Raw genomic sequence first — 26,269 nt, 5'->3', positions numbered from 1 at the left:
TAATTTCAATCGAAATTGCTTTCGTGAAACGACATTGATAACCAATGGAAGCATGAGTGGTCCGCTCTCATTTTGAAGGGATAAATTTCAGTGCCAACTGAACTTATCCCGTTTTCTGACTCTAATTACTAGTAGTATTAAATTCCTATTCCTACCAAATGCAGGGTTGTTGTCACACTATATGTCCGATTGTCCACTCTTCCCAAAAACATATAATCCATCAACAATATTTGATATGACGAATACAAAATACATGGTCCCCATGAGATATCCGAAATGACATGACAACTTAGGTGGATGCCATGCCATTTCATCTATACGTTTTTTTTAATAGATTTCATTGACATAACAATAACTGATACAATTCAATTAATTTGATAACTTAATCATTGTCAATGGTAAAATTGAAATTTGATTAATAAAATAAGAGAGATGCAAGTTTAAGGGTTAATTTACTGTATATGCATGGTAACGGAATTTAAAATTTTCATAAATGGAGCTATATATTTTAACTTAATAGGATTTCATTATTAATTAAATACGTCATTGCACCCATGATAGTAAATTAAACTCTCCAACAACAGAACATAATCCACAATATGGCTAATTAAATCACAACTTTGACCAAAACCCATAAAACCCCTACTGAGGGCGGCAGCCACTCTTGAAGAAGAAAGCTAATGCGATAAGAATGATTTCCTGTGGAATTTATAAATTATAAGCAGTTAATAGGGTGGACCATTTTGGCAGTTGGACACGTCTTCCCCAATGGCAAATCGAAGAAAATGCTATTATATTAGAGGTACCTCTTATCGCTAATAAAACACCTAATGGCGTAATGCATTACTTGAACTTAACTAAAGATAAAAATCACTTAGTTGTTGAATTGAAATACATATCATGTATCGAAATTTTATTTTTTAATATCAATATTGTATTGTATCGTATTATAAGATATGATAAAATATTTTTAAATTAATTATAAATAATATTTATTTATGTAAAATAAAGAAAAAAATTAAAAAATATTATTTTGTTAACAAAATAAAGACTATAAAATGTAAATGGAAAAGATAATTATTTTTTTAATTTACACGTTCAACATATTCTTTGGTAATATATATTTTTAAATAAAATATACATTTTATCATATTACTTTATTAATCAAAAATTAAAAAACATTTATCATGTTAAATTAAAAAGAAATTCAATTTTTTTTATTTTTTTAAAAAATTAAAACTCATAAAATATAATTTTTCATATTTCAAGACAAAAAAAATAATAAATTAAATTTTTTAATAATTAATAAAATATAAATTTATAAAAATTGTATCAATGGTATCATATCATATGTTTTCGTATTGTAAAATACATATCGCGTATCGTACAATATATTTTGATATTTAATTAAATATAATATAATTATAAATACATATTATTTTTTACTAATATCATACTGCATCTTAAGATAATGATAAATATTATAAATGATGAATTTTCTTGCTTTTCACATTAGAAGCATAAAGAAGTTCTTAAAAAAGGGGAACAAAAAAGGAGCAAACAGAAACTCATTAAAATCAGCAAAAAATGTAACAGAACTTGCAATTAGCAGAGCTATGTCGGACACCGAAAGAAAAAGAAGACAAGTTGGTATTTAAGGTGGCATGCAAGGAATCAGATGGGCCAAAGGAATTTTTATTAATAGGTAACCATTTATATATTACCAGACAAAAAGGGTTTTCTAATCTTTATTGAATTATTATTAAATAATGGAATATATATTATATATAACGTGTCCTTTAGGCATAGAAAAAGACGAACTATTAGTACAACCAAGACATATGATAGATATGTCTAACCACCTGGAACATTTACAAGATCTAAATTCTGAAGATATGAATTTTATTTTAATCCTTTGTTTTCCCACTTGAATATTCCAGTGTCCAAACCCAATTATTTTTGTCATGTGAAAAGTCACATGAATGCCATTGCGGTGTTGAAGTCATAGATTTCATCAAAATTTAATAATAATTGACGAAATTGATGAATTTAAAATATTTTCAAAAGATTGTATTTGATATAATAATAATAATAATCATAATAATTCAATATTTAAACTAAAAATATCATACAAAAAATTAAATATTCGCCAAATTAGTTTGAGTCTAGCAATCAACAACTTATATATATATATAAATCTCAGCTTAAACAAGGCAATAGGACGGGTTATAACATATTTCCTGTTTACTAATTTCACTTTATTATTCTTTTGGTTTGATTAGGTGTTTGTCCAAAGCAGAAAAGTATAGGCAATACTTTTCAGTCTATAAATGGGACCCAACCAAACTTTAACTTTTGAGTTTTTTTCTTCTTTAGATTACTAAGAATGTAAGCATGTGATGCTGTGAGTGCAAGTTGCATATGATATTTGGATCAAACGCTTGAGACTTGCTTTTCTCTTTCGAGGCAAAGGCACAAAGACTATAATGTGGCAAAAAGAAAGTTTTGACCTGGTCCTCTCTTTATTATTGGCCCTTGGTTGGGAAAACTTTGTGTCTTTTTAATGCCTAAAGACAGGCATGATGTTTGGTGACTAGTCCTGGATGAATCCCTAAAAGAAACAATGTTTTGTTTCAAATAATTATAACACCATTCTTCATTGATCAAGTGTAGATTTATTCTTATCAATTTAATTTAATAGTTAATACGTAAGTTATTCATGGACTCACATGATATTAAAGTACTTTTTTTAACAGGAAAGGTCCACCCACAGTAGCTTTCTAGTTGCATTGTAGCTTGGGCATTCACTATATTGTCTTTCCTAAAGCGTTCGAGGTTTTTGAGTTAAAATTTTAATATGAAGGCAACAATATTGTGATAAAAAAGGCACCTATTTCAAACAGTTCGGTAGACTAAATGCTTTCCCAAAAAAAATTGCCTAAATATTAAAGCAACCCAATTATTTCAGCTTGAATTGAATTAAAAATAGAAGGTTCACAAACCCATTAAAAAAAAGAAAAGAAAAAAAAAACCTAAAACAGAAACAGAGAAGGGACAAGAAAAAGAAGGAAGCAGATAAGGAGATCGTGATGGACGGCTAAAGTAAGGAATTATACAATTGTAGGGAAGTTTGAGATTTATTGTCTTGGAATGTTTGGTGACGGGGAGTGATACAAAAAGAGAGATTGTGAAAAGGGTAGTTAGGAAAAATAGAATAGAGATGCTATTAAAGGCTAAGATGGAGAAATGAGAATTAAAAAGACACTGAGAGACAGCATTGTGTGAGAACATTTGTGGAAGAGCACAATAGGTTTATTGAAGAAGGGGAGTTTGTAAATCTTCGTTTAAAGGAAAGAGATTTACATGTTTTGAGGGGATGAGAGGAGAAGTAGAACAGATAGAATTCTAATTTCACCATAATTAGGACAATTTGCATTATACAAGTCTTTGTATTGCCCATTATTACTGTTGACTGAAAAAATAGATTGGGGCCCCATTAACTCAAACACAATAAACCCTTAGGTTATAAATGGTCATGAGTTTAAATTCTTTTTCCTAGATATATTCTAGTACTTCCTATCGTTTGGTATCTATCTCACATGGGCAAGATTCTAGGGATAGGCATTTCGAAATTTTCCCCTGAAAATTGGACATTTCCTCATTTTGTACCCGAAAAGAAAATCCATTCTCAAACCTCAAGCATCCAAGAAATTTTCCATTTTCAGTTCAAGCAATCACAAAGGTTGTAATCATCTGGCCTGATCATATAGTTAAAATGTCAAAAGTAACTCTATATAGTAATAATGTAGTAGTCTGTTTCCATTCAGAATAGTTGCCTAGAGTAGATAATGTGAACCCATGTCTGAATTTGTCCTTATAATCATTTAATCTCTCATATTTGTCAAGTTTTTCCAGCACAGAGCAACCTCATAACTGCTTAATAAATTTACTGAACTAGCAAAAGAAAAAAAAAATCATGAGTTTTGTATCCTTTTCACACCAATGAACACACAAAAAATACATCTCCAACTTGTTCATAATCTCATCAAAGCCTATACTTAACAGTTTAATTATTTAACATAGGTTTCTCTATTAAATACTTTCCTGGGTATTCACTTAAATGGAATATACCCAAATAAATATCAATTGTATTCTAATATTTCAGTAAATAAAGTCAAATCTTAAGGGAAAATACAACATTAATTCATATTTCAATCACTTTCCAGCAGAAATTTATTGAATTAAATCCACACAAAACATTCCTTTAACGCACTTCAAGAAATCCAAGTTTTATCAGCACAAAGCCAAGTATAGGTATCTGAAAACAAGTTACTCATAATTATTACAAAAACAGATCATTAAAAACCAGTTCTCCATTACCCACGAATAACCAATGACCCAACTGACGGTTGTCACCATCGCAACTGCCGCCATTTGCACCAACGACCCTACTTACGGTGGTCACCGTTGCAACTGCCGCCCTCTCCACCAGCTTTGCTGCCTTCACCGCCGTCACGCCCTGTTCCTTCAATAGCGACATCAAGGTCGTTATGCCCGCCTGCACCAACAACAACCGTAAAACAGTTAGCGAATTCCAAAAACAGAGTTATCACCACACAACCGGTTTAATGTTTAGTTCCGGATCCAACGTGTGTTTTTTTTTTTCAATCCAGTCAGTTCAACCGGTCAAACGGAAGTAACTTTCCGATTATGAAAATATTGCAGAAACTTTTTTCTTTTCTTTACCGTAAGCGCCGCCAAGTCCTTCACCGTTCCCGCCAGAGTTGCCATCACTGTTCAGCATAGCAAAAATAGCGTCCATCATAGCTTTCTCATCAAAAGTCTGAGCAATCTCGACATCGTTATTCTCAACAGCTCCAACAAAAACCATGAAATCGTCAATCAGTTTTTCCCGTAATTCTATCTCTGCAAGCGTTTCCTCCTTCTTTCCCATTAGCATTGAGTGTTCTAGCGCCTTCTCTAGAAGTGCAACTTCATCATCTCTCAACGACTCTTTCATAACACTGGTCTTTTCTCTCTCCCATTCCAATGCAACTCGCATAGCGATCGCCTCAAGGTAATTTCCTGCATCCTGTTTGAACAGCTTCTATTAAAAAAAACAGTAAAATTAAATAGAGAAAATCAGGGTAAGGGCGGTGAGGAGCCTCAACCGCACCGCCTGTGCTACCAAATGCCACCAAGTATAAAATGAGTTTAATTTCACCAGAAAAGCTTCGAATTTGTAAAAGTTTTAGCTTAATTTGGATAAGCGTACTTGTATTTTGGCAAATGAAATTTGAGAAAACAAGTACTGAAATTGAAATCATAGAGATAGGAAGCTGACCATGCCAGAAAGATTTAGGAAACAGAATAACAGACAGTTGGAATAACAGAGCTACGTAATGTAAGGAAAGAAAAAGAAGAAAATGTGTTGCCTTTGAGGATGGCAGGGGCTCGGAGAGAGGGGGGACAATAGTATCTGAAGGAGGGACAGGTGGGCAAGACGTAAGCCTGACGCAATACTTTGAATCTTGATTGCAGTAGGACAATTTAAGAAACTCTTTGACTGACATCAATCAAAGATTCATTTTATATAAAAACCATTTCTCCATGCATTTTCAAGAGAACAAAAATCAATTCTGTCTCTCCTCAACAAAGCGAATGTGAATGCAATCTCTCTCTCTGGTCGATATTGAGAAAAAAATATTGATTTTAGTAATATTTTATATAAAAATTTTAATTTTTTATAAAATCAACGTTCTATGCTTTTTAATATCAAAAAGTAAAAAGAAATCATGAAATAATTATTTAAAATATAAAAAATTAAAGTAAAATATCTTTATTTTTAAATTTTTATTGAAATTATACAGATATTTATTAATTTTTAAAATAAACATTTTGTCTCAAAAAAATATTTTTTGGTAAACACTTAAATCCAACCGTTAGATAATCGTTAGTATTTTTCCTCAATTTATGACTTGACAAGGGTAAAAATAAAATTTTATCTTTAATTAATTTTTAAAATTATTATTATATAATTTTATTAATTAAAAAAAAAACCCTCTCTAGATGGGAAGCTAGATCAGGACTTCCAAGAGAGCACCAGATTTGGTGCTTCCTAAGGGGAGCATGATTGAGGCTCCCCAAGGGAGCATTGGGCTCCCCTTTCTTGGGGAATTGGGGAGCATCAATCGATACTCTTTTTTTTTTTAATTTTTTTAAAAAATATGATAATAATTTTTTTAATTAATACAAAAAGAAAAGGTATTTTAGTTTTTTCTTAATCTTTATTAACGGTGTTTGTATTTTTTGAACAAAGTGTCTATTTCAAAAACTAATTGATCCACTCTCTCCCCTCCTCCAATTATATAAAAAAAAAACAACTAATGGATCCACTTGAAATTTCAATTAAAACTTAGAAGGTGGGGGTAGTTTACCCCAAAAATTAAGAACATTAAAGTTTTTAAAACAGGAAACATATCAATTTGGAACATTAAAAAAATGAAAAAAAGAATATACAAATGATATTGTTTTTTAATTTGAATTTATTACACATAGTATTCAATTCCTAATGGATAGATGGGGGAATAGGGTGAATGCAAAGGGCTGTGTAAAACCCATACAAACACAAAGTATTCATTTCCCACTATAGGTCAAACATGCCCATTTGGTTGATGCTTTTATTGAACTAACTAAAGAATTTTCTCCTCTTACGATTTAGTCTAGGCCCTTGCCAAATTGTTTTCTGTTGTTTGATGACCATCTCTTCATCCCCAATTTTCTAAGCCACCTTTCGGCCTTTTCTCCAACAGTCAGACAAATCAAACTAGCGATGATTATCCCAAACACATAAACCTTTTCTGTCTTGGCAATTCACTCAACTCAGGGTATACATGGTCATGAATCTAATTCTTTTAGTTAGCTTAAGCCTGTATATCATGGTTCCTATCTTTCGCAATGCATCATATATGGTTGAGATTTCAGGGGAGAGCCTTACCAAAATTTTGATTGAGTTTCCCCAGAAAATCAGGCATTTCCCCTTCATTCCACCTGCAGAGAAAGTCCATTCTCAAACCTCAAGCATCCAACAAACAAAGCAGCACAACTAAGAGAACCCTTCATATATGTTAGATTCTTGATTTATCTCCATTTTAATCATCGTAAGTAAATTACCTAAAACAAGGAGGAAGCAACTTCCAAATTAGGCTTTGGATAGTGTAGTTAACTTGTAACTTAATATCAACCAATATTTGAAATTGCATTACAAGTTACAACCATATCATCCTAATACCTTGACAAGTTTTTCCATTTCCAATGGCCTAACGCATTATTTGAACTAGTAGGGGGGCGAGGTTACCCTGTTCATTCGCATTTGTGTTTGCATATGCAAACGGTATCCTGGAAGGAGCCCTTAAACAAGCAACAAACTAACTACTGTGCAGACTAACAAAAGTCCAGTAGACATCAGCCTCGAGGAAGAAAAAATGACCCTGTAGGAAAGGCATAGAAAATGAACAAAGCTAACCCACCTGGTCAACAATTGAACTAAAAAACTATCATTTGTCTCCTGCTAATATTGTGTTTGAATCCAAATCAATGAATCCATCTCCGGAATTAACCACAATATTTGGTGTACACTATATTTCAATCCAAATAATGAGACTAATGGTCAATAAATGTCGACACTGAAGCTAATTACCATCTCATGCTAGCTAATTGTCCATCCCTTTCAGGTCACATCAAAGTCAGACTATAAAATCCATTCAAATAAATGTTGATGGATAAATAGGTCGATGATGCATTAATTCCTTCAATTAACTTCACGTTCTATTGAAGGGAAAGAGTGAAATACCATAGCCAAGGCTCTTTTACTTGGGGAAGAGCCTGAGTTTCTCTATCGCATGCAAGAATCTGCGTGAACGGATGCTACTGCATATATACCTTGTTTCTCATGGTGATCAGATTAGGATAGACTAGGGTGTTTTTAGTGTTTGTTCATAATATCCCATTAAGAGTTGATTGGTGGTGGTTGAAAAGGATAGAACAGTTTGGTAAGGTCATAGATGTGTTCATAGGAAGAAAAAGAAGTCAAAATGGAGTAGGTTTGGTTTTATCAGATATGGTTTTGATCAAGAAGCAAGAAGAGCCATTCAAAACCTGGATGGAATGTGGCTGTTGAATAAAAAATTGGGAGCAAACATGGTGAGATAAGGCAGCCGAGGAGCATTTTGGAGAAGGGCATATGATGGGAATCATGGCATAGCAACGCATGGTGAGTTGAGTATCAACAGAGAGGGAAACATGAGGGTGGAGCGGCTAACCAATCTAAGATGTCCTATGCTCAAGTAGTTATAGGTGCAGGTGAGCAAGGAAAATCCTCAAAAAAGCAAGAGAAGGAAGCTGTCAGGGAAAAATCATTAGTGGCAACAACCAAATTTGCAGCAGACACCTCAATCATTTTTGAGCTGTTTAGAGTGGAAGGGATATCAGGGCTGGCGGTGAGATGCTTGTCACCCAAACAGTTCTTATTATCATTTGAAGACAAAGAACTATATGAAGAGCTGAAGATTAAAGATTGGGATTGGTTAAATAAGTGGTTCATTTATGTGGAACGTTGGACAGAAGACTTTCAACTGAAATACCAAAGCAAATGGGTGATAGTTCAAGGTGTTCCATTGCATGTATGGAACCATAACACATTCAAGGCCATTGCCGAAGGTTGGGGTGAGCTGATATTAATGGAAGAAAGCATGCAAGAGCAAAATGATTTCAGTTTTGGTGTTGTGCAGGTTCTTATCGAAAGTAACACAGTTATAGATGGATGTATTGATCTTTTGGTGGCTGGTAAAGAGGTCAAAGTCCATGCTTATGAAGTTAAAGGGGAAAAACAATTTCTAACAGCTTTAAGGAGTAGCAGCAAGATTGACGATATAGGTATAAGGTAGCATTGTCCTCCGGGACAAGTTATTCTCAAAACCCAGGTTGTATTTTGGAGAATGTCAAAGAAAATAGTCCTTATGCTCAGTACAAGGATAGTAGGAGAGCGCTAGAGGTTGAATAAGGAGAACGGAGACAACTTCAAAATTCAAATTTGGAGTATTCAGCTTCCCCATGCAGGTGTGACAGAAAAAAAGACAGTGTAAAGTATGACGTTGACATGGTTTTAGGGGATACGGCTAAAGTGAAAGGATATCAATAGCTTTGAAGCAGCAGACATTGCAGCGGTTGATTGTACCAGCAAGTACCGTGAAAAGAAAAGAAAGGAAAAAGGGTAAGAATGTTGAGAAACTCGTGAGGCCGTGACAGAAGAGACAAAGACAATAGGTCCCATGGACAAATACGAGGGAGCCCATAGAGTATGGAAAAGGTTTGAAAGACAACAATGATAGTCCCAACGCAAAAAATGAAGAAAAGGGTAAGGAGATTCAACTCGGCAGGATGTCTTCATTAAACTCACTAGATTTAGTGAGTAAAAACACCACACCAAAACTACCACTGGTTGGAAAGATAAGGAGAAAAAAATTCAGATTACTAAGAGAGGTGGAGGACAAGTTATCAGGAAACGAAATACAAAGAAGTAAAAATAGAAGCAAGAAAGGCAATAAGCAGAAGAGAATAGTGGAAAGGGGAGGAAAACTTGAGAATAAAGATAACAAACGAGTCACTTTGACAAGGTGATTTTGGAGGAAGATAGGAAAAAGCCTTGTTTTGACAGAAAATTCTGTAAAAAGCTTGATCTTGGTAAAGCTAAAAAAATTGGAGGGAATAGCAAAGGTAGAAGCTGTGTATTGGAGATTAAAGGGATTGGCTAGAGGCACGACTGATCAAGAGGAAAAAATGTCTCATACCATACTATCTGCTGCATGTCACTGTTGATGGGTACTTGGTTTACCAACGCAAGTTAGCACCAGTTTAGCTAGCTATAGCTAGAGGGCTAGCAAACCATTGTAATGGGAATGTGGTTGACAATAAGGTAAAGCTTGCCTAAAGTGTGAGTTAGAGGATTAGTGATGATGTTGTCCGCAGGGTGTGCGGGCGGTATAGCTAAACGCGAATTCCTACAAAAGTGCAGATATTGTTTTTGCTGATTCTGAGTATAGAAATTGTAAAGGGGATTCTTGTGATAGGGAGAGGAAGTGTTGCAAACAAGTAAAAGGATGTGCCAGAGGAGGCAGAGAGGAAGATTGAAGCAGTTCCTGAAGTACTAAGTGCTGTGACAGGTGGAAGACAATAAGAAAAGACTTAAAGAGACTTAGAGAGTACAAGATAATTAGAGAGAGAATTTAGAGAGAGAAGCTCTCAAGTTGAGAATGTGTTAGCTTGGAGAGGGAAAGAAGAGTCATTTCAAAATGAATTGTGAGGCTCTATATATAGTGTTAAAAGTGACGGTTACATAAGAATAGGCTTTAATGCGCCTAATGAATGACATTATTATGAAGAATATTAATGTAAGTAACCGTTATTGTAATTGAATGTAGTAAGATTTGTTCTCAAGTAAAGGTAATAGAAAAGAGGTGTACAAGAATAGGTACGAGAGAAGAAGCTGTATGAGAATAGGTACAAGAGAATAAGCTGTACATGAATAAGTATACGAGAATAAGATAAGAGGGTGAAACACTTGTACTTCAGGAAAGGGTTAAGAGGAAGACCTCTTAACTACCTCCATATCTCAGCCACCAAGCCAAACTCTCTGAAACATCCCAAGATGAAAGTAACCCATGAACCCTGTCACTTATTCTGAGTTACTTTCACTGTCATCCAAGTGAAGCGGTTATTCTATTCAAAGTGGTTGTTCTACTTGTATTAGTTATTCCATATGGAGTAATACTTTACTTTTTCTAATTGTTCTGCTTTAAGTAATACTTGAAGTAGCGCTTCACTTGTTCTGCGTGAAGTAGCGCTTCACTTGTTCTGCGTGAAGTAACGCTTCACTTGTTATAGTTATTCTGCGTGAAGTAACACTTTACTTGTTCTGGTTGTTCTCTATACAATATTATGTTATAACATAATTCTTTAGAGTAACAGTATTAACCAAAATCTAGTATCTACAGAAATCTTGCGGGATTTTTGGTTGTTATGGGATGATTCTAAAGGACTCTCTTGAGATTTTGAATTGTATGTTTAGGGAGGGTTGTTGAAGGGTTTCTTTTTTTTTATATATAAAATACTTCGACTTTAAATTTTAATCAAAATTTTAAGTAAATTTATTAATTTTTAAAATAAACACTCTATCTTAAAAGTACAAATATTGATAAAAGAAATTATGAAAAGATTAAAGTATTATTTTTTACTAATTTAAAAAATTATTATTATATTAAAAAAAAAAAAGATAGCACCCAACGAAGGAGAGCACCAACTGGTGTTCCCCAAAGGAGGGCAACATCAAATCGGTGCTCCCAAGGGAGGCAGGGGAGTTTTGGTGCTCCTCGTATGAAAGTTTTTTTTTTAATTAATAAAATTATATAATAGTAATTTTAAAAATTAATTAAAAGATAAAATTATTTTTTAACCTTTGGCACACCATTAAATTAACGGAAATATATTCTATCGGTTGACTAACGACAGAATCTATGTATTTAACAGAAAATATTTTTTTATAATGGAGTGTTTATTTTAAAAATTAATAAATTTTCATGTAATTTCGATTAAAATTTTAAGAAGTGAAAGTATTTTATTTTTTTAAAAAAAAATTGATCCCAAGTGCAACTAAATTGGATTGTTTTTGGTTCCTATACACAGTTCACACCAAGTTGGGGGTCCTTTCCCTCTTCATGTGCTTATTGCATCACTACCTCTTATCAGTAGCCCTTTGTAATGACCCTGTTCAGTAATGGAAGTTGATATTTCGCCTTTCAAAAGAAAAACTTCACCTTTTATTGATTCCATTTCATAATCAATTGAAACAACATCTGCGATATGGATTTGAGATGTGGGAGTATGTGGTTATTAGATTTGGGGCCTGAGTATGGAAACAATCTATTTTAAGGGGGTACTAGGTAGAGTGGATTAAATAGAGAGACTAAGTTCTACGGATTAATTAATTTGATAACTTAATTATGTGCAATTGGTAAAAATTGAAAATTTATAATTACAATAAGAGATATATAAGATTAAGGATCATTTTCCTATGCGTGATAATTTTCATAAATGGAACTATATAGTTTAACTTAATACTATTTGATTGTTTTATTAACTTCTTAACTGCACTCATTATCATATATTAAAACCTTCCAACTAACACATAACCCACAAGTTTGACCCAAAGATGATTAAAGTTTAAACAACAAAAACCCCAACGTTATTAAACCCCTAAAACCACAACTTTGACCCAACCCGATAAACCCCTAAACCATTCACCCCTACTCTGGACGGCCACCACCGTTGCCACCCTCCCTGCCACCACCACCGTTGTCGCCATCTGCGGGGCGGCACCCACGAGAGTGAGCTTTGTTCATCTCTTCAGCAAAGTCTCTCACAGCTTCCTCTAGCAAGGCCTTCATGGTGTCCTCGTCCAGATTAATCTGACGGTTGTCGTGAACGTCATTCCCTCCTGCTTCAAGGACAAAGTCCTGCAAGTCATTAGCCAATTTTTCCATGTCTTTATACTTTGCATGCTCTCTCTTGGTTTCTTCAAGTTCAATTTCCGCAGCTGTTAGCCATTCTTCCACGCATATTTTCTCCTCCTGCATCATTGCCATTTCAGCTTTCTTGGCCTCAAGGACGTTCTCTGCATCCTGTATTGGACAGGCAAAATTCTGAATAAACTTATACTACATGTTAAAACATGCAAAAAAGCTAGCGAGTCGGATCATGGATGAACGTTCAACAGGACAATAACAGAACTATACAATACCTGCCAGTTAATCTATTTAGATGAATAATTAGATTTCGATCAAATGAAACAAAGAAGACACTGAAACTAAAATTATAAAGAGAAATCTCACCATCTGAGAAAGAGTCGTCAAAAACCAAGAACAGAGGATCGAAAGAATTGAGCGTTAAAAATTGCCAAGTCGAGGACGAAGAAAGAGATTTAAATATAGATTGTGAGTGGCTGGCCAGGCGAATATATATATATATATATAACATAGCATAGGTTGCATGTGTCACGTGCTGAACGTGGCTGATGGGCCGATGGTGGGATCCTAAGTGTGGGCTCATGTTTGCTTCCGCGCTTTAATCACTTAATTAGTGTGCCAGGTGTGGCCTCATGTTTGATGAGCAGTTGATCGTTTTTCTATTTGGTTCGGACATTATCGTTTTTGCAAAGCTAGATGAGTCTTCTATCTCCATGGCATTCTAGCTCCGAGATATATAAATCAATTACTTTTCAAAAAAAAAAAAAAACCTTGCCTCCTAGTTATTCAAATCTAATTAAGTCAATGAGTACGGTAAAAATCTAATTGAGTCACACTAAAACTCTTTGTCTGCTAATGCGACTAATTTTATTTATTTACCCCATAGGATCAAGGCATGCTTCTCTAGTCATGAAATGACTATACAGTATGTTTCAGCCCAAATTGCTGGCATGAAATGATATTCGCAACTAAAGTCATCACCAGGGATCATATATGAAGGGGACAAATTTTTTAAATGCACACATGATAATAGATTAAACCCTCCCACATAGCATATAACCCACAAGTTTGATTCATACACGAGTTTAAACCCCTGACACCACACAACTTTGACGACACACATAAACCCTAAACCACAACTTTGACCCAAAACCCATAAACCCCTAAACTAAAACTAAAAAAAATTTATCCGTCATTAATAATGAAGTTTTGTCTCAATAACAAGGCCTATAATCTTTATGTCATTATGTACTAAAAAAATTTAACACTATTGTCAATGAAGTTTTATCCACACCACATTTGTCTCATCAAAAGAATATCATACATATTTCACTATGATATGCGCAAACCGCTCATCAAAGGTGCCAACCATTTATTAAAGCAATTTCCATCAAGCTATACTTACTAATTTAATTTGTACTATTTGTAGGTTTTGTTGTTTATGAATGTTCAGTGATACGAATTGTATTCCTTGTTGGTTTAATCATGGCTCTTTTTGTGATGGATTTATCATCATTATAGCGAGTCAAGTTTAAATTTTCATATAAATAATTTAATTTTTTAAAAAATTTAAATAAATGCAAACAAGATACAATTCTTTCAAATATGTTTGTAATTCACTACTTGCTTCTGTGCTTATCCTCATCATCCACTTAATTAAGATCTGGCTAATGATTAATTAACACATGTAAACATGCGTATGGGATGGAAAGCCAATGAAAGAAGGATTAAAGCCGATGAAAGAAATGACACTTTTGATAACGTTAACAGTGTGAAAATTGAGCTTTGTCTGGACTTCTTTTCACACTTGAGTGGGAGTTTCGTGGAATTTCTCAGTAGATGGACACTTTAAATTTGGTATGGACGGGTCTGACTCTGACAAGGGTAAACCTGGAAATGTGCCATTCAAAAGTATTTAAAATATGCCAAATTGAGTGAACATCTGTAACATACTTAAAAAGTAGAGTCTGCAGGAGCTTCCTCGTTCTCTCACATGTAGAGTAAAAAGATGGCCACGCCAAGTTCTATTAAATGGAAGCTTTCAATTGTCAATAAAGAAAAAAAAAAAAAAATCATCAGGATGGCAATTACGTCAAAAAATTCATCCAATGACATTGATTTTCTTAAAAATGATAGAGTCCACAATTAATAAATCTACGGCACTGAAGAAAATTATAGTATATAAAAGTCTTTTACGGTAACTCCAAACCATGAATATCCTCAACAGATTTACAAACCATAAGTTATGGTTTATAAAATTTTGTGAAAATAAAATAAAATAAAATAATTATTACGTAATTTGATATGATAAATGAAATATATTAAGAATAATTATTATAATTTATTGTAGTATTTGAAAGGTAAATATAATTTTGAAATAAAAAAAAATAGAGTAGAAAAAGATAAAAATATCATTTATAATATATATGATTATTTATTTTTATTTATATTATTTATTAAATATTAATAATTTATAATTTATTTAAAATATTAATAATTGATCATTTAAATATTAATATTTTTATTTATAATTTAAATATTATTTTGATTATTTATTTTTATTTAATTTTTAAAATATTAATTTTTTTATAATTTATTTAAAATATTCATAGTTTATAATTTAAATATTAATATTTTAATTATAATTTAATAATTAATATTTCAAAATATTAAATATTATTCTCATTGTTTATTTTTATTTTATTTTATTTTTTAATATTAATAATTTATAATTAATTTAAAATACTAATAGTTGATCATTTAAATATTAATATTTTATTTATAATTTAAATGATATTATGATTAAAATATTGATAATTTTAATCAATTTTTAAATTAAAAATATATTTTTATAATATATTTTTAAAATTTAAACTTTTTTCTTTTTATAATAATATTAATAATTGATAATTTAAATATTAATAATTGATTTATAATTTAATCATTAACATTTTAAAATATTAATATTTTATTTACAATTGAAATGTTATTATGAGTGAAATATAAATAAATTTAATTAATTTTTAAAATTAAAATGTTATTTTTATAATATATAATTAAAAATTTAAACTTTTTCTTTTTTATAATAATGTTAATAATAAATAATTTAAATATTAATATTTTATTTATAATTTAATCATTATCATTTTAAAATATTAATATTTTATTTATAATTTAAATGTTATTATAATTCAAATATTAATAATTTTAATTTAAAATATTATATTTTATAATATATAATATTTAGTTTTTCAAACTTAAAAAGAACATTTTGATCTTTTATCATTTTTTTTTTGAAAATAGCTAATACCATGGGGACTATTAGCTATTTCTTAATTTTAACTTATTTTAGGGAATAACCATTCTAGAGGAATAGCTATTCTTTGGAGCATATGAGAACCAAACAAATGTAGCTTATCAATAATTACTTTAAATATATTATATTTTCTCAATATGAATTTTATTTGACTATTAAAATCATGTAATTAACAAAATATGATTATACCAGCATTAACATATATTCAGATATAAAAATTTCAACACCCAGGCGGAACGGGGTAGCACTAGTTCTAGAAATTCAAAGCCTAACCTTTTGAAACATTGACCAGTCACTGTTCCTATGACGTCCACCTCACTTAGGCTTAGCGGTGGAATGAGATTTGGTGCTTCCCTCGTCCTCGGCCTCTTGTGTCCGAAAAGAAAGCAATCGTTTTTCCCTCTAAAGAAGATATATTACTATACATTCTCGTTTTATTTTCAAATTTTAAGCCAAACACACATGATCCACAATTCTCATGCCTATTCACTGAAGTCAATAAACCAATTAAAACATTTCTGGAATCTAATTTCAGCCCACCTAGAATAATTTAAAATGAAAAAAATCTCTATTTGCATGTTTGATTCGTAGAATAAAATTAAATGAAATAGAATAAAGTAAAAATAAAATAAAAATATTATTATGTAGTTTGGTTGATAAAATAAAATAAGATATGAATTGTTATTATAATTTATTACAATATCTGGTTGATAAAAATAATTTTCTAATCACCAAGAAATAGAAAATAAAAAGACAAAATTACTTTATTATAATATGTGATTATGTATTTTTATTTTCTTTTTAAACATTAATAAATTAAATTAATTTAAACATGAATAATTGATAATTTAAATATTAATATTTTATTTATAATTTAAACATTAATATTTTAAAATATTAATATTCTATTTATAATTTAAATGTTGTTAGAATTAAAATATTAATCATTTTAATTAATGGTTAAATTTAAAATATTTTTATAATATATAATTAAAAAATTTAAACTTTTTTCCTTTTTATAATATATTAATAATTATAAATTTAAATATTAATATTTTATTTATAATTTAATCGTTAACAATTTAAAACATTAATATTTTATTTATAATTTAAATTATATTATGATTAAAATATTGGTAATTTTCATTAATTATATATATTAATATTTTAAATGAAATATAAATAATTAATAAGTTATAAATTAAAATAAAAAATCATATTAACATTAGAATAACAATTTATTAATATTTATAATAAATTCCTAAAAAATGAATTTCCAAAGATGTTTGCATTGTCAATTCAAAAATAGGGCAAGCTTTGTGATTACAGGAATAGGAATTGGAATGATGGTGGATGACAATGGAAAACAGAACTTAGAAGGAATCTTTTTGGTTGGGAATTTCAGAGTTTTCTCAAATTGTTTACACTTGGTAAAAATTTTAACGATGGTGTTATTTGGGAGGCTACGTTAAGTGAAAAATTCTCATCCCAATCATTTTGTCAACTTGTATGCAATCAATACTTTGCGAACAGAGATTTATGGTCAAAGATATGGCTTGGATGTGCTCCTTACAGAGTTGAGGTATTTGTTTGGCAATTGATGTAGCAAACAATTCATGTTAAATCAGAACTATTAAGAAGAAAATTGATTAGAGATGACCAGGTAAATTGTGTTTTGAGTAAAAAGAAGGCAGAGGACATTCTTCATCAGTTTTCTCTTGTGACGAGTCTTGGAGAATATGGAACACGTGTTGCAATGATTTGGGAATAAAATGGGTTGCTCATGAAGTTCATAGGAATTTTTTCCTATCATGGAGGGTCCTTAATTTGTGCTTCTGTAATAATCACAAGGTATGGCTGCTAGCCTTTTATGTTATTGGTTGGATAATTTGGTTATTTCGTAATGAGATAGTTTTTGATAGAAAATTTTGGGATGCTTTTCAAATTTATGATTTAATCAAGTTATATGTGGCTTTGGAGTAAGACAAATCTGGCCGAACTTGACTGAAAAAATAGGTGGTATGTTTCGAAGTCCAAATACAGTGACATTGTTACAAAGACCAATATCAATTAGACCAAATGTTCAATTGCAAACTCCACTACAAGAATGGGTTAAATTTAATGTTGATGGTACTGTTTCTCAGAACGTGAGACCAGCTGGAATTGAAAGTTTACTATGAGATAACAATAGATCCTTTCTTATTAAATTTTTTAAATCAATTAATGGGTGTGACTTGAATTATGCGAAACTTTAAACAACTAAAGACGGTTTTTTCTTATTTGCAAATTATAAGAAGAATAAAGGAGTTAATCTATGGATAGAAAGTGACTCCATGAACCATGATCAATGTGGTTTTATGGATTACTAAGCCTACATAAGCTCCGTGGAGATGTAGGCAATGTATGGTACAACTTTATGTTTTTCAATCATTAATTATATGCTGGAAAATATCACACATTTTACGAGAAGATAATGTAGAAGATAACAAGTTAGCAAAGGATAGAGTCGGGCGTGATGTGGAATTCTTGGAAATATTGGACTCATGATTGTCGATTGTCACGTGTCTCTCTTTCAAATTGAACAGTTTGAAAAGGTTATATTCGATCATGTCTGCATGCTTTTGATTTTGAGAGATTGAATTGAAATAGGATTCCAACTCTTTACTTGAAATTCAAAAAGCTGAGGGGACGTGATTGTGCTGTGCGATACTTGGGAATATTTTCAATGTGACCAAATTCACACATGAGAATAGACAATAGCATTGGGGTCTGTTTGAATTTGGACAGCTATTATTCAAGACCCAGCTATTAGGAGCATGGGGTTATTTTCTTGTATTTAATTACTGTTTTAGCTTAATTATTTGTACTCATAAAATCCATAGCTAAATTAGCTATGCATCTTAGTAATCAAATTATGTAATTTTCAAAAAAATATTTATAATAAATTATTAAAATAAAAATATTTTAATTTAAAAATTAAATATTATAATAAAAATACTTTTATCAGTTATCACTTAGTTTTAAATTATTTCTAAAAGTATTTATCCTAAAAGTATTTTATTGTAATAAAAGGTATTTTTATTATTTGTACTCATAAAATCCATTACTAAATTAGCTAAGAATCTTAGCAATAAAATTACATAATTTTAAAAAATATATAATAAATTATTAAAATAATAAATATTTTAATTTAAAAACTAAATATTATAATAATAAATAGTTTTATAATTTATCTTATACGTGTTATTGCCAACCAAATATTAAAATACTTTATACTAACAATTTATATTTTATTCTATTTTCATGGATCAACTCTATCATAGTTATTCATCTATCTTACGGAATGACTATTTCGTTTTCAGTTTATTTCTTCCTCTGGCCGCCCGGAATCCTAGCCGTTCACCTGCAAGTTTGTCCCCTGAACTCCATACCACCTCCTTCATCTATCTTTTAGTGTCCCTGTCCCTATTTTCTGTGGAGGTCTGACAGTGAAAATACGGTTTCCTTAGGTGTCTTAAACGTACATGTTTGTGACGGTTCAGTCATGACAAGCGTATTATCTTTAATACGATTTGAAAGTCATTTGACTTGACTTGGGGGCCCACTGTCTTAAGCGTGAAGCCTACGTTTCACCCCTAGCCCCTAGTGTAATGGGTCTATGTTGTCGTGGAATAGCGATCTTTCTGGCCGCACAAACAAATAAAAGTCTTGTTGAATCTTTGGCCCTGCACTGGCCTGTGAGGTAGCTGACCTCCCTTTGAATGTTGGTTTAGCTGGCTATTGGCCTTGATTTTTATCTGTTTTTTTTTCTTATTTGATTTTCTCTGTTTGGTAACTTTTTTTTTACAGTGTTTGGTAACTTTTTTTTTATGTAAATACAATAATATTTTTATTTCCTTCACACACACATGTGTATATATATAAAATGTGATATTTGGATTACATAATCTTTACTCGAGACGTGAGAAGTCGTAATTTTGTATTAATTTTCTAAAGTGAGAGATTTAACTAAAGCTCTATCAATATGATGAGAGGGCTTTAGTTTTTAAGTCTCGATATTTTTTAATCCGAATAATATTTTAAATCAATTAATAAAAAATAGAGAATGTTGTAGGCTTAGAATAGAAATATAAAATACTTATGCTTTTTAAAAAATATACATAATGATATAAAACATGTTATTTGGATCATACAAAATATGAAATTTTTACCTGGGAAGAAAAAAGTAGCAATCTCGGTTTAATCTTCTTAGGTGAAAGATTTAATTTAAATTCTACCAATATGATGAGAAGGTTTTAATATTAAGTTTCAATATTTTAATTCAAATAAAATATTTTTTAATATAAATAAAAGGATATTAATAAAAATAATAATAACAATAATATTAAATATATGGCATAAATGATGATTAATATAAAAATTTATAACATGTTATCATTACATCATTTATATGTCCTTGTATTCATTTCTATATATTTTGTATATGAGTTGAGGCTTTAATTATGAGACTTTCGGAGAAGCTTGCTAAAGCGAGTTTTCTTGAAAAATCTTCTAGGTGAAAAAATAACTTTAAATCCCACTAATATGTTAGGAGGGTTTGGAAAATGTTTCTTAATAAAAGACTTTTACTTTTATTAAGGTTGGCATTTCACGAAAACATCATTTTTACTTGCAAATGGTCACCCCGATGATGGAATTTGCTTGATAAGCTTACGAATACGAGTTTTATTGAGTAATTTTCTAGGTGAGAGAATATCTTTATTCTTATCAGTATGATAGGCGAATTCGATAAATATTCTCAATAAAAGATTTTTATTTAATAATTATCGAGATTTATGCCATGCATTCTATAATTGCATCATATGCACGTTACACCTATAAAATTGAATAATGGATTTTAGATTGCAAATAAAATAAAAAATAGAATAATAAACAATGATTAAAGAAATATAAGAATAAAATTAAAAGTTAACATTAAAATAAAATAATATATTATTAAATGATATTGTTCATAAAACAGATGTTACGGAATAGTAATCCTTCTTTATGTGTAATCGTAATACCAATTCTGAAATTCGTAAGTTAAGGTTTTATTATTTAGATAAATCTAAAATTAATTTAAGATCTCATTAAATATAATAAATTTAATAAATAATTAATCACACTTTATAAAAAATATTGAAGATGACTCCCAACTATTCAACATTGAATAGTCGAGTTCTCGAACCCCACATTATGACACTACTGAGAAAAAATGATTTCTTGTGGAATTTATAAATTATAAGTAGTTAATACCATTTGGCAGTTGTCACCTTTTCCCCAATGACAAATAGAAAAAAAATACTATTAGATGTACCTCTTGTCACTAATACAACCCCTTTATATATGTTACATTATTGACTTATTTCCATTTTAACCATCCTAAGTAAATTACCTCATGTCTCCAACCATGTTATTTAACCGAATTAAAGCAAGGAGGAAGTAACTTCGCAATTACACTTTGGCTAGTGTACTGGTTAATTAATAACTTTATAATAACCATTGTTTCAAATTGCCTTACAAGTTGCAATCATTTCATCCTATTATCGTTGCAAGTTTTTCCATTTCTAACGGCCTAGCTAACGCATTATTTGAAATAGCTAAAGATATATCTGACACTGTTAACACCAAGAAAGAAAAAGAAGAAAAGTTGGTATTTAAGGCGGCAAGGAATCAGATGGGCCTAAGAAATTTTTATTAATAGGTAGCCATTTCCATTTGGTTGCCTACCATTAGAACCATTTATATGTTACCAGGCAAAAAGGGTTTTCTGAATCTTGCTTGAATTATTATTAAATAATGGAATATTTATATCTATATGTATAACGTGTCCTTTAGGCATTGTAGAAGATGGACCATTAGTACTATTCATCTCTACAACAACCAACACATATGCTAGATATGTCTAACAACCTGAAACACATACAAGATATAGATTCTGGAGATATGAATTTTACCTTAATCCTTTTTTTTTCCCACTTCAATATTCAAGTGTCCAAACCCATTTAGTTTTGTTACGTGAAAAGTCACAGGAATGCCCTTGTCGTGTTGAAGTGATAGATTTTATTGACCAAATTGATGAATTTAAATTTTTTTTTTAAAAAAAGTTGCGTTTGATGTAATAGTAATAATTCAATATTTAAACTAAAAATATCATACAAAAAATTAAATATTTACCAAATTAGTTTGAGTCTAGCAATCAACAACTTATCATTATTTTATATATAAATCTCAGCTTAGACCAGGCAATAGGACGGGTTATAACATATTTCTTTTTTATTAATTTCTCTTTATTATTCTTTTGGTTTGATCAGGTGTTTGTCCAAGCAGAAAAGTATAGGCAATAATTTTCAGTATAAAAATTGGACCCAACTGAACTTAAAGTATTGATATTTTTTTCTTGTTTAGATTACTAGGAATGTAACCATGTGATGCTGTGAGTGCAAATTGCATATGTTATTTGGATCAAACGCTTGAGACTTGCTTTTCTCTTTCAAGGCAAACGCATAACGACGACAATGTGGAAAAAGGAAGCTTTGACTTGGTCCTCTCTTTATTATTTGTCCTTGCTAAATTACATATGGTTGGGAAAACTTTGTATCTTTTTAATGCCTAAAGGCAGCCATGATGTTCGGTGACTAGCCCTAGATGAATCCCTAAAAGAAACAAATTTTTTTCAAATAATTATAATACCGTTCGTCTTTGATCAACTTTTTCATGGACTCACATGATATTAAATTAATTTTTTTAAGAGGAAAGGTCCACCCACAGTAGATTTCTAGTTGCATTTTAGCTTGGGCATTTACTACATTGTCCTTCCTAAAACGTTTGAGATTTTTGAGTTAATATTTTAATATGAAGGCAACATTATTGTGATTAAAAAGCCTCTGGAATCTGCTTTGAACTTTTGTAATTTCAGTACTCCTTCAATTGCACCATTCATTTGAATTGTTTCAGTTCTAAACTCCAATCAACAAAGTGTTGCCCACGTGTTTCAAACTATTCGGTAGATGAAATGTTTTTTTAAAAAAGATAGCCTAAATATTAAAGCAAACCAATTATTTCAGCTTGAATTGAATTAAAAATCGAAGGTTCACATGCCCATTTAAAAAAAAAAAAGAAAAGAAAAAAATCCTAAAACAAAGAAACAGGGAAGAGACAAGAAAAAAGAAAAAGGGGGCAGAAAAAGAGATAGTGACGGACGGCTAATTAAAGTGAGGAATTATACAATTGTAGGAAAATTTGAGATTATTGTCTTGGAATGTTGAGTGGTGGGGAATGATACAAAAAGAGAGATTGTGAAAACGGTAGTTAGGAAAAATAGAATAAAGATGCCATTAAAGTGAGAGACCAAGATGGAGAAATGAATACAGTAAGAGACAACATTGTGTGAGAACATTTGTGGAAGAGTTCAACAGGTTTATCGAAGAAGGGGAGTTTGCAAATCTTCATTAAAAGGAAAGAGATGTACATGCTTTGAGGGGATGAGAGGAGAAGTAGAATAGATAGAGTTTTAATTTCAGCAAAATGGTTAATCATATTTTCATCACTAGGACAATTTGCATTAAAAATAGGTCTTTGTCTGATCCTTACCCATTATTACTGTGAACTGAAAAAATAGATTGGGGTCCCATTAACTCAAACACAATAAACCCTTGGTTATAAATGGTCATGAATTTAAATTCTTTTTCTTAGCTATATTCTAGTACTTCCTATATGTTTTGGTATCTATCTTAGATAGGCAAGATTTTAGGGATAGGCACATCGAAACTTGGACAGAATTTCCCCTGAAAATTGGACATTTTCGCATATTGTATCCGTAAAGAAAGTCTATTCTCAAACCTCAAACATCTAAGAAAATTTTCATTTTCAATTCAAGCAATCACAAAGGTTGTATTCATTTTACATGATCATATAGTTAAACTGTCAGAAGTAACTCAATATAGTAATGATGCAGTAGTCTATTCCCATTCAAAATAGTTGACTTGAGTAATTAATGTCAACCCATGTCTTAATTTGTCCTTGCAACAATTTAATCTCCCATATTTGTCAAGTTTTTCCACCACAGAACAACCTCATAATTGCTTAACACATTTACTAAACTAACAAAAGAAAAAAAATCATGAATTTTCTAGCCTTTTCACACCAATCAACACACACAAAAAATACATCTCTCCAACTTGGTCATAATCTCATCAAAGCCTATACTTAACAGTTTAATTATTTAATCTATATTTCTCTAATGTATACCTCACTGTGCATTCACTCCAATGGACTTTACCCGAATACATTTCAATTCTACTCTAATATTTGAGTAAATAAAGCCAAATTTTAAGGAAAATTCAACATTAAGTCATATTTCAATCACTTTAGCAGCAATTTATAGGCTTAAATCCACACAAAACATACCTTCAACGCACTTCAAGAAATCCAAGTTTAATCAGCGCAAAGCCAAGTACAAGTGCATGTAGACAAGATTAATTATTACAAAAATAGATCATCAAAAACGAGTTCTCCATAACCCACCAATGACCCATGACCTTACTTACCGTGGTCACCATCGCAACTCCCGCCAACGACCCTACTTACGGCGGTCACCGTTGCAACTGCCGCCCTCTCCACCAGCTTTGCTGCCTTCACCGCCGTCACGCTCTGTTCCTTCAATAGCCACATCAAGATCGTTATGCCCGCCTGCACCAACAACAACCATAAAACCGTTAGCGAATTCGAAACAGAGTTATCACCACACAACCGGTTTAATGTTTAGTTCCGGAACGAACGTGTGTTCTTTTTGTCAATCCAGTCAGTTCAACGGGGTCAAACAGAAGTAACTTTCCGATTATGAAAATAGTGCAGAAACTTTTTTCTTTTCTTTACCGTAAGCGCCGCCAAGTCCTTCACCGTTCCCGCCAGAGTTGCCATCACTGTTCAGCATAGCAACAGTTGCGTCCATCATAGCTTTCTCATCAAAATTCTGAGCAATCTCGACATAGTTATTCTCAACAGCTCCAATGAAAACCATGAAATCATCAATCAGTTTTTCCCGTAATTCTATCTCTGCAAGCGTTTCCTCCTTCTTTCCCATTAGCATGGAGTGTTCTAGCGCCTTCTCTAGAAGTGCAACTTCATCATCTCTCAACGACTCTTTCATAACCCTGGTCTTTTCTCTCTCCCATTCCAATGCAACTCGCATAGCGATCGCCTCAAGGTAATTTCCTGCGTCCTGTTTGAACAGATTCTATTAAAAAAAAACAGTAAAATTAAACGACCCAGTTCAATAGAGAAAATCAGGGTAAGGGCGGTGAGGAACCTCAACCGCACCGCTGGTGCTACCAAATGCCACCAAGTATAAAATGAGTTTAATTTCACCAGAAAAGCTTCGAATTTGTAAAAGTTTTAGCTTAATTTGGATAAACATACTGGTATTTTGGAAAATGAAATTTGAGAAAACAAATACTGAAATTGAAATCATAGAGATAGGAAGCTGACCATGTCAGAAAGATTTAGGAAACAGAGTAACAGACACTTGCAATAGCAGAGCTATGTAAGGAAAGAACAAGAAGAAAAGGTAGTACTTTTGACGATGGCGGGGAATCAGAGAGAGGGGGAACAATAGTTTGTAACAGGAGGGTCAGGTGGTCAGTGGGGATTTTAACGTGATGCTGACATAATAATGATCGTAAAGACTCTTGACTGAACTAGGACAATTTAAGAAGCTACTTGACAGACATCAATCCAATGTCTCAATACATTTTCAAGAGTATACAAGTTTCTCACAACTCCATCAAAAGTCAAACTCTCTCTCGTCGGTATACAGAAATGTCAAAATGACAAAAGCCAATCGGACACACACTTTCTCTCTTTGAACAGAGGTGAAAAAATAAATCACTAAATGTAGTGTAAGAGAAGTTTAAACCACAAAAAGTAGTGTAGGTATTACCTAAACTTTTATTATATAAAATACAATTTTTTTTAGAATAAATCGTGGAAAATGATCAACTTCGTAATTATATTTTAGAAATAACTTTCAATATATCATAATTCCTATCTCTATCCGGTGGATAATTAACTTTCAATTAAACCAGAAAATGAAGACACTGAAAGTAAAATTATAAAGAAAAATCTCACCATGTGAGAAAGAGTCATCAAAAACCAGAAAGAGAAAATCCAAAGAATTGAGTGTTAAAAATTGCCTAATAAACTAAGGAAGAAAGAAATTTATTGCATAACGTGTTAAGCTCTTTTAAGTGTGAGAGAAATGCAACGTAGGAAAACGCATTTTTGTGTTGGTTTTCATTTTGAAAAATGGATTTCCTATTGATGTTTCTAGAATTCC

The 26,269-nt window shown here is 31.3% G+C and overlaps 2 protein-coding genes across 2 annotated transcripts; both read right to left on the bottom strand.

The window, feature by feature from the left end:
* Positions 1–4,181: 4,181 nt before the first annotated feature.
* LOC18599929 (uncharacterized) lies at positions 4,182–24,494 on the bottom strand. Its single transcript, XM_088806681.1, has 6 exons — positions 24,483–24,494; positions 12,364–12,734; positions 6,998–7,050; positions 5,436–5,566; positions 4,747–5,107; positions 4,182–4,558 (listed from the first exon to the last, which is right to left on the bottom strand). Exons 1-6 carry the CDS (start codon positions 24,492–24,494, stop codon positions 4,449–4,451), a joined length of 1,038 nt encoding a protein of 345 aa, XP_088662807.1. The 3' UTR covers positions 4,182–4,448.
* LOC18599927 (uncharacterized) lies at positions 24,354–25,617 on the bottom strand. Its single transcript, XM_088806238.1, has 3 exons — positions 25,509–25,617; positions 24,811–25,156; positions 24,354–24,624 (listed from the first exon to the last, which is right to left on the bottom strand). The coding sequence occupies exons 2-3, from the start codon at positions 25,124–25,126 to the stop codon at positions 24,515–24,517; spliced, it is 426 nt and encodes a 141-aa protein (XP_088662364.1). The 5' UTR covers positions 25,127–25,156; positions 25,509–25,617; the 3' UTR covers positions 24,354–24,514.
* Positions 25,618–26,269: the final 652 nt, after the last annotated feature.

Source organism: Theobroma cacao, chromosome 5 (genome assembly GCF_053813885.1).
Source record: "Theobroma cacao isolate CCN51 chromosome 5, ASM5381388v1, whole genome shotgun sequence".
Classification (NCBI taxonomy): Eukaryota; Viridiplantae; Streptophyta; class Magnoliopsida; order Malvales; family Malvaceae; genus Theobroma; species Theobroma cacao.
The sequence above is the reverse complement of the archived record's forward strand: the minus strand, read 5'-3'. Positions and strand labels throughout refer to the sequence as shown.

Coding starts and splice junctions, on each gene's coding strand:
- LOC18599929 (XM_088806681.1), bottom strand. Junction 7,051..12,363: donor AACGGTGGTGGCCGTCCAGA/GTAGGGGTGAAT, acceptor CTTTCTCTGCAG/GTGGAATGAAGGGGAAATGC. Junction 4,559..4,746: donor AGGACTTGGCGGCGCTTACG/GTAAAGAAAAGA, acceptor TTGTTGGTGCAG/GCGGGCATAACGACCTTGAT.
- LOC18599927 (XM_088806238.1), bottom strand. CDS start 25,126: ATGCGAGTTGCATTGGAATGGGAGAGAGAAAAGACCAGGGTTATGAAA. Junction 24,625..24,810: donor AGGACTTGGCGGCGCTTACG/GTAAAGAAAAGA, acceptor TTGTTGGTGCAG/GCGGGCATAACGATCTTGAT.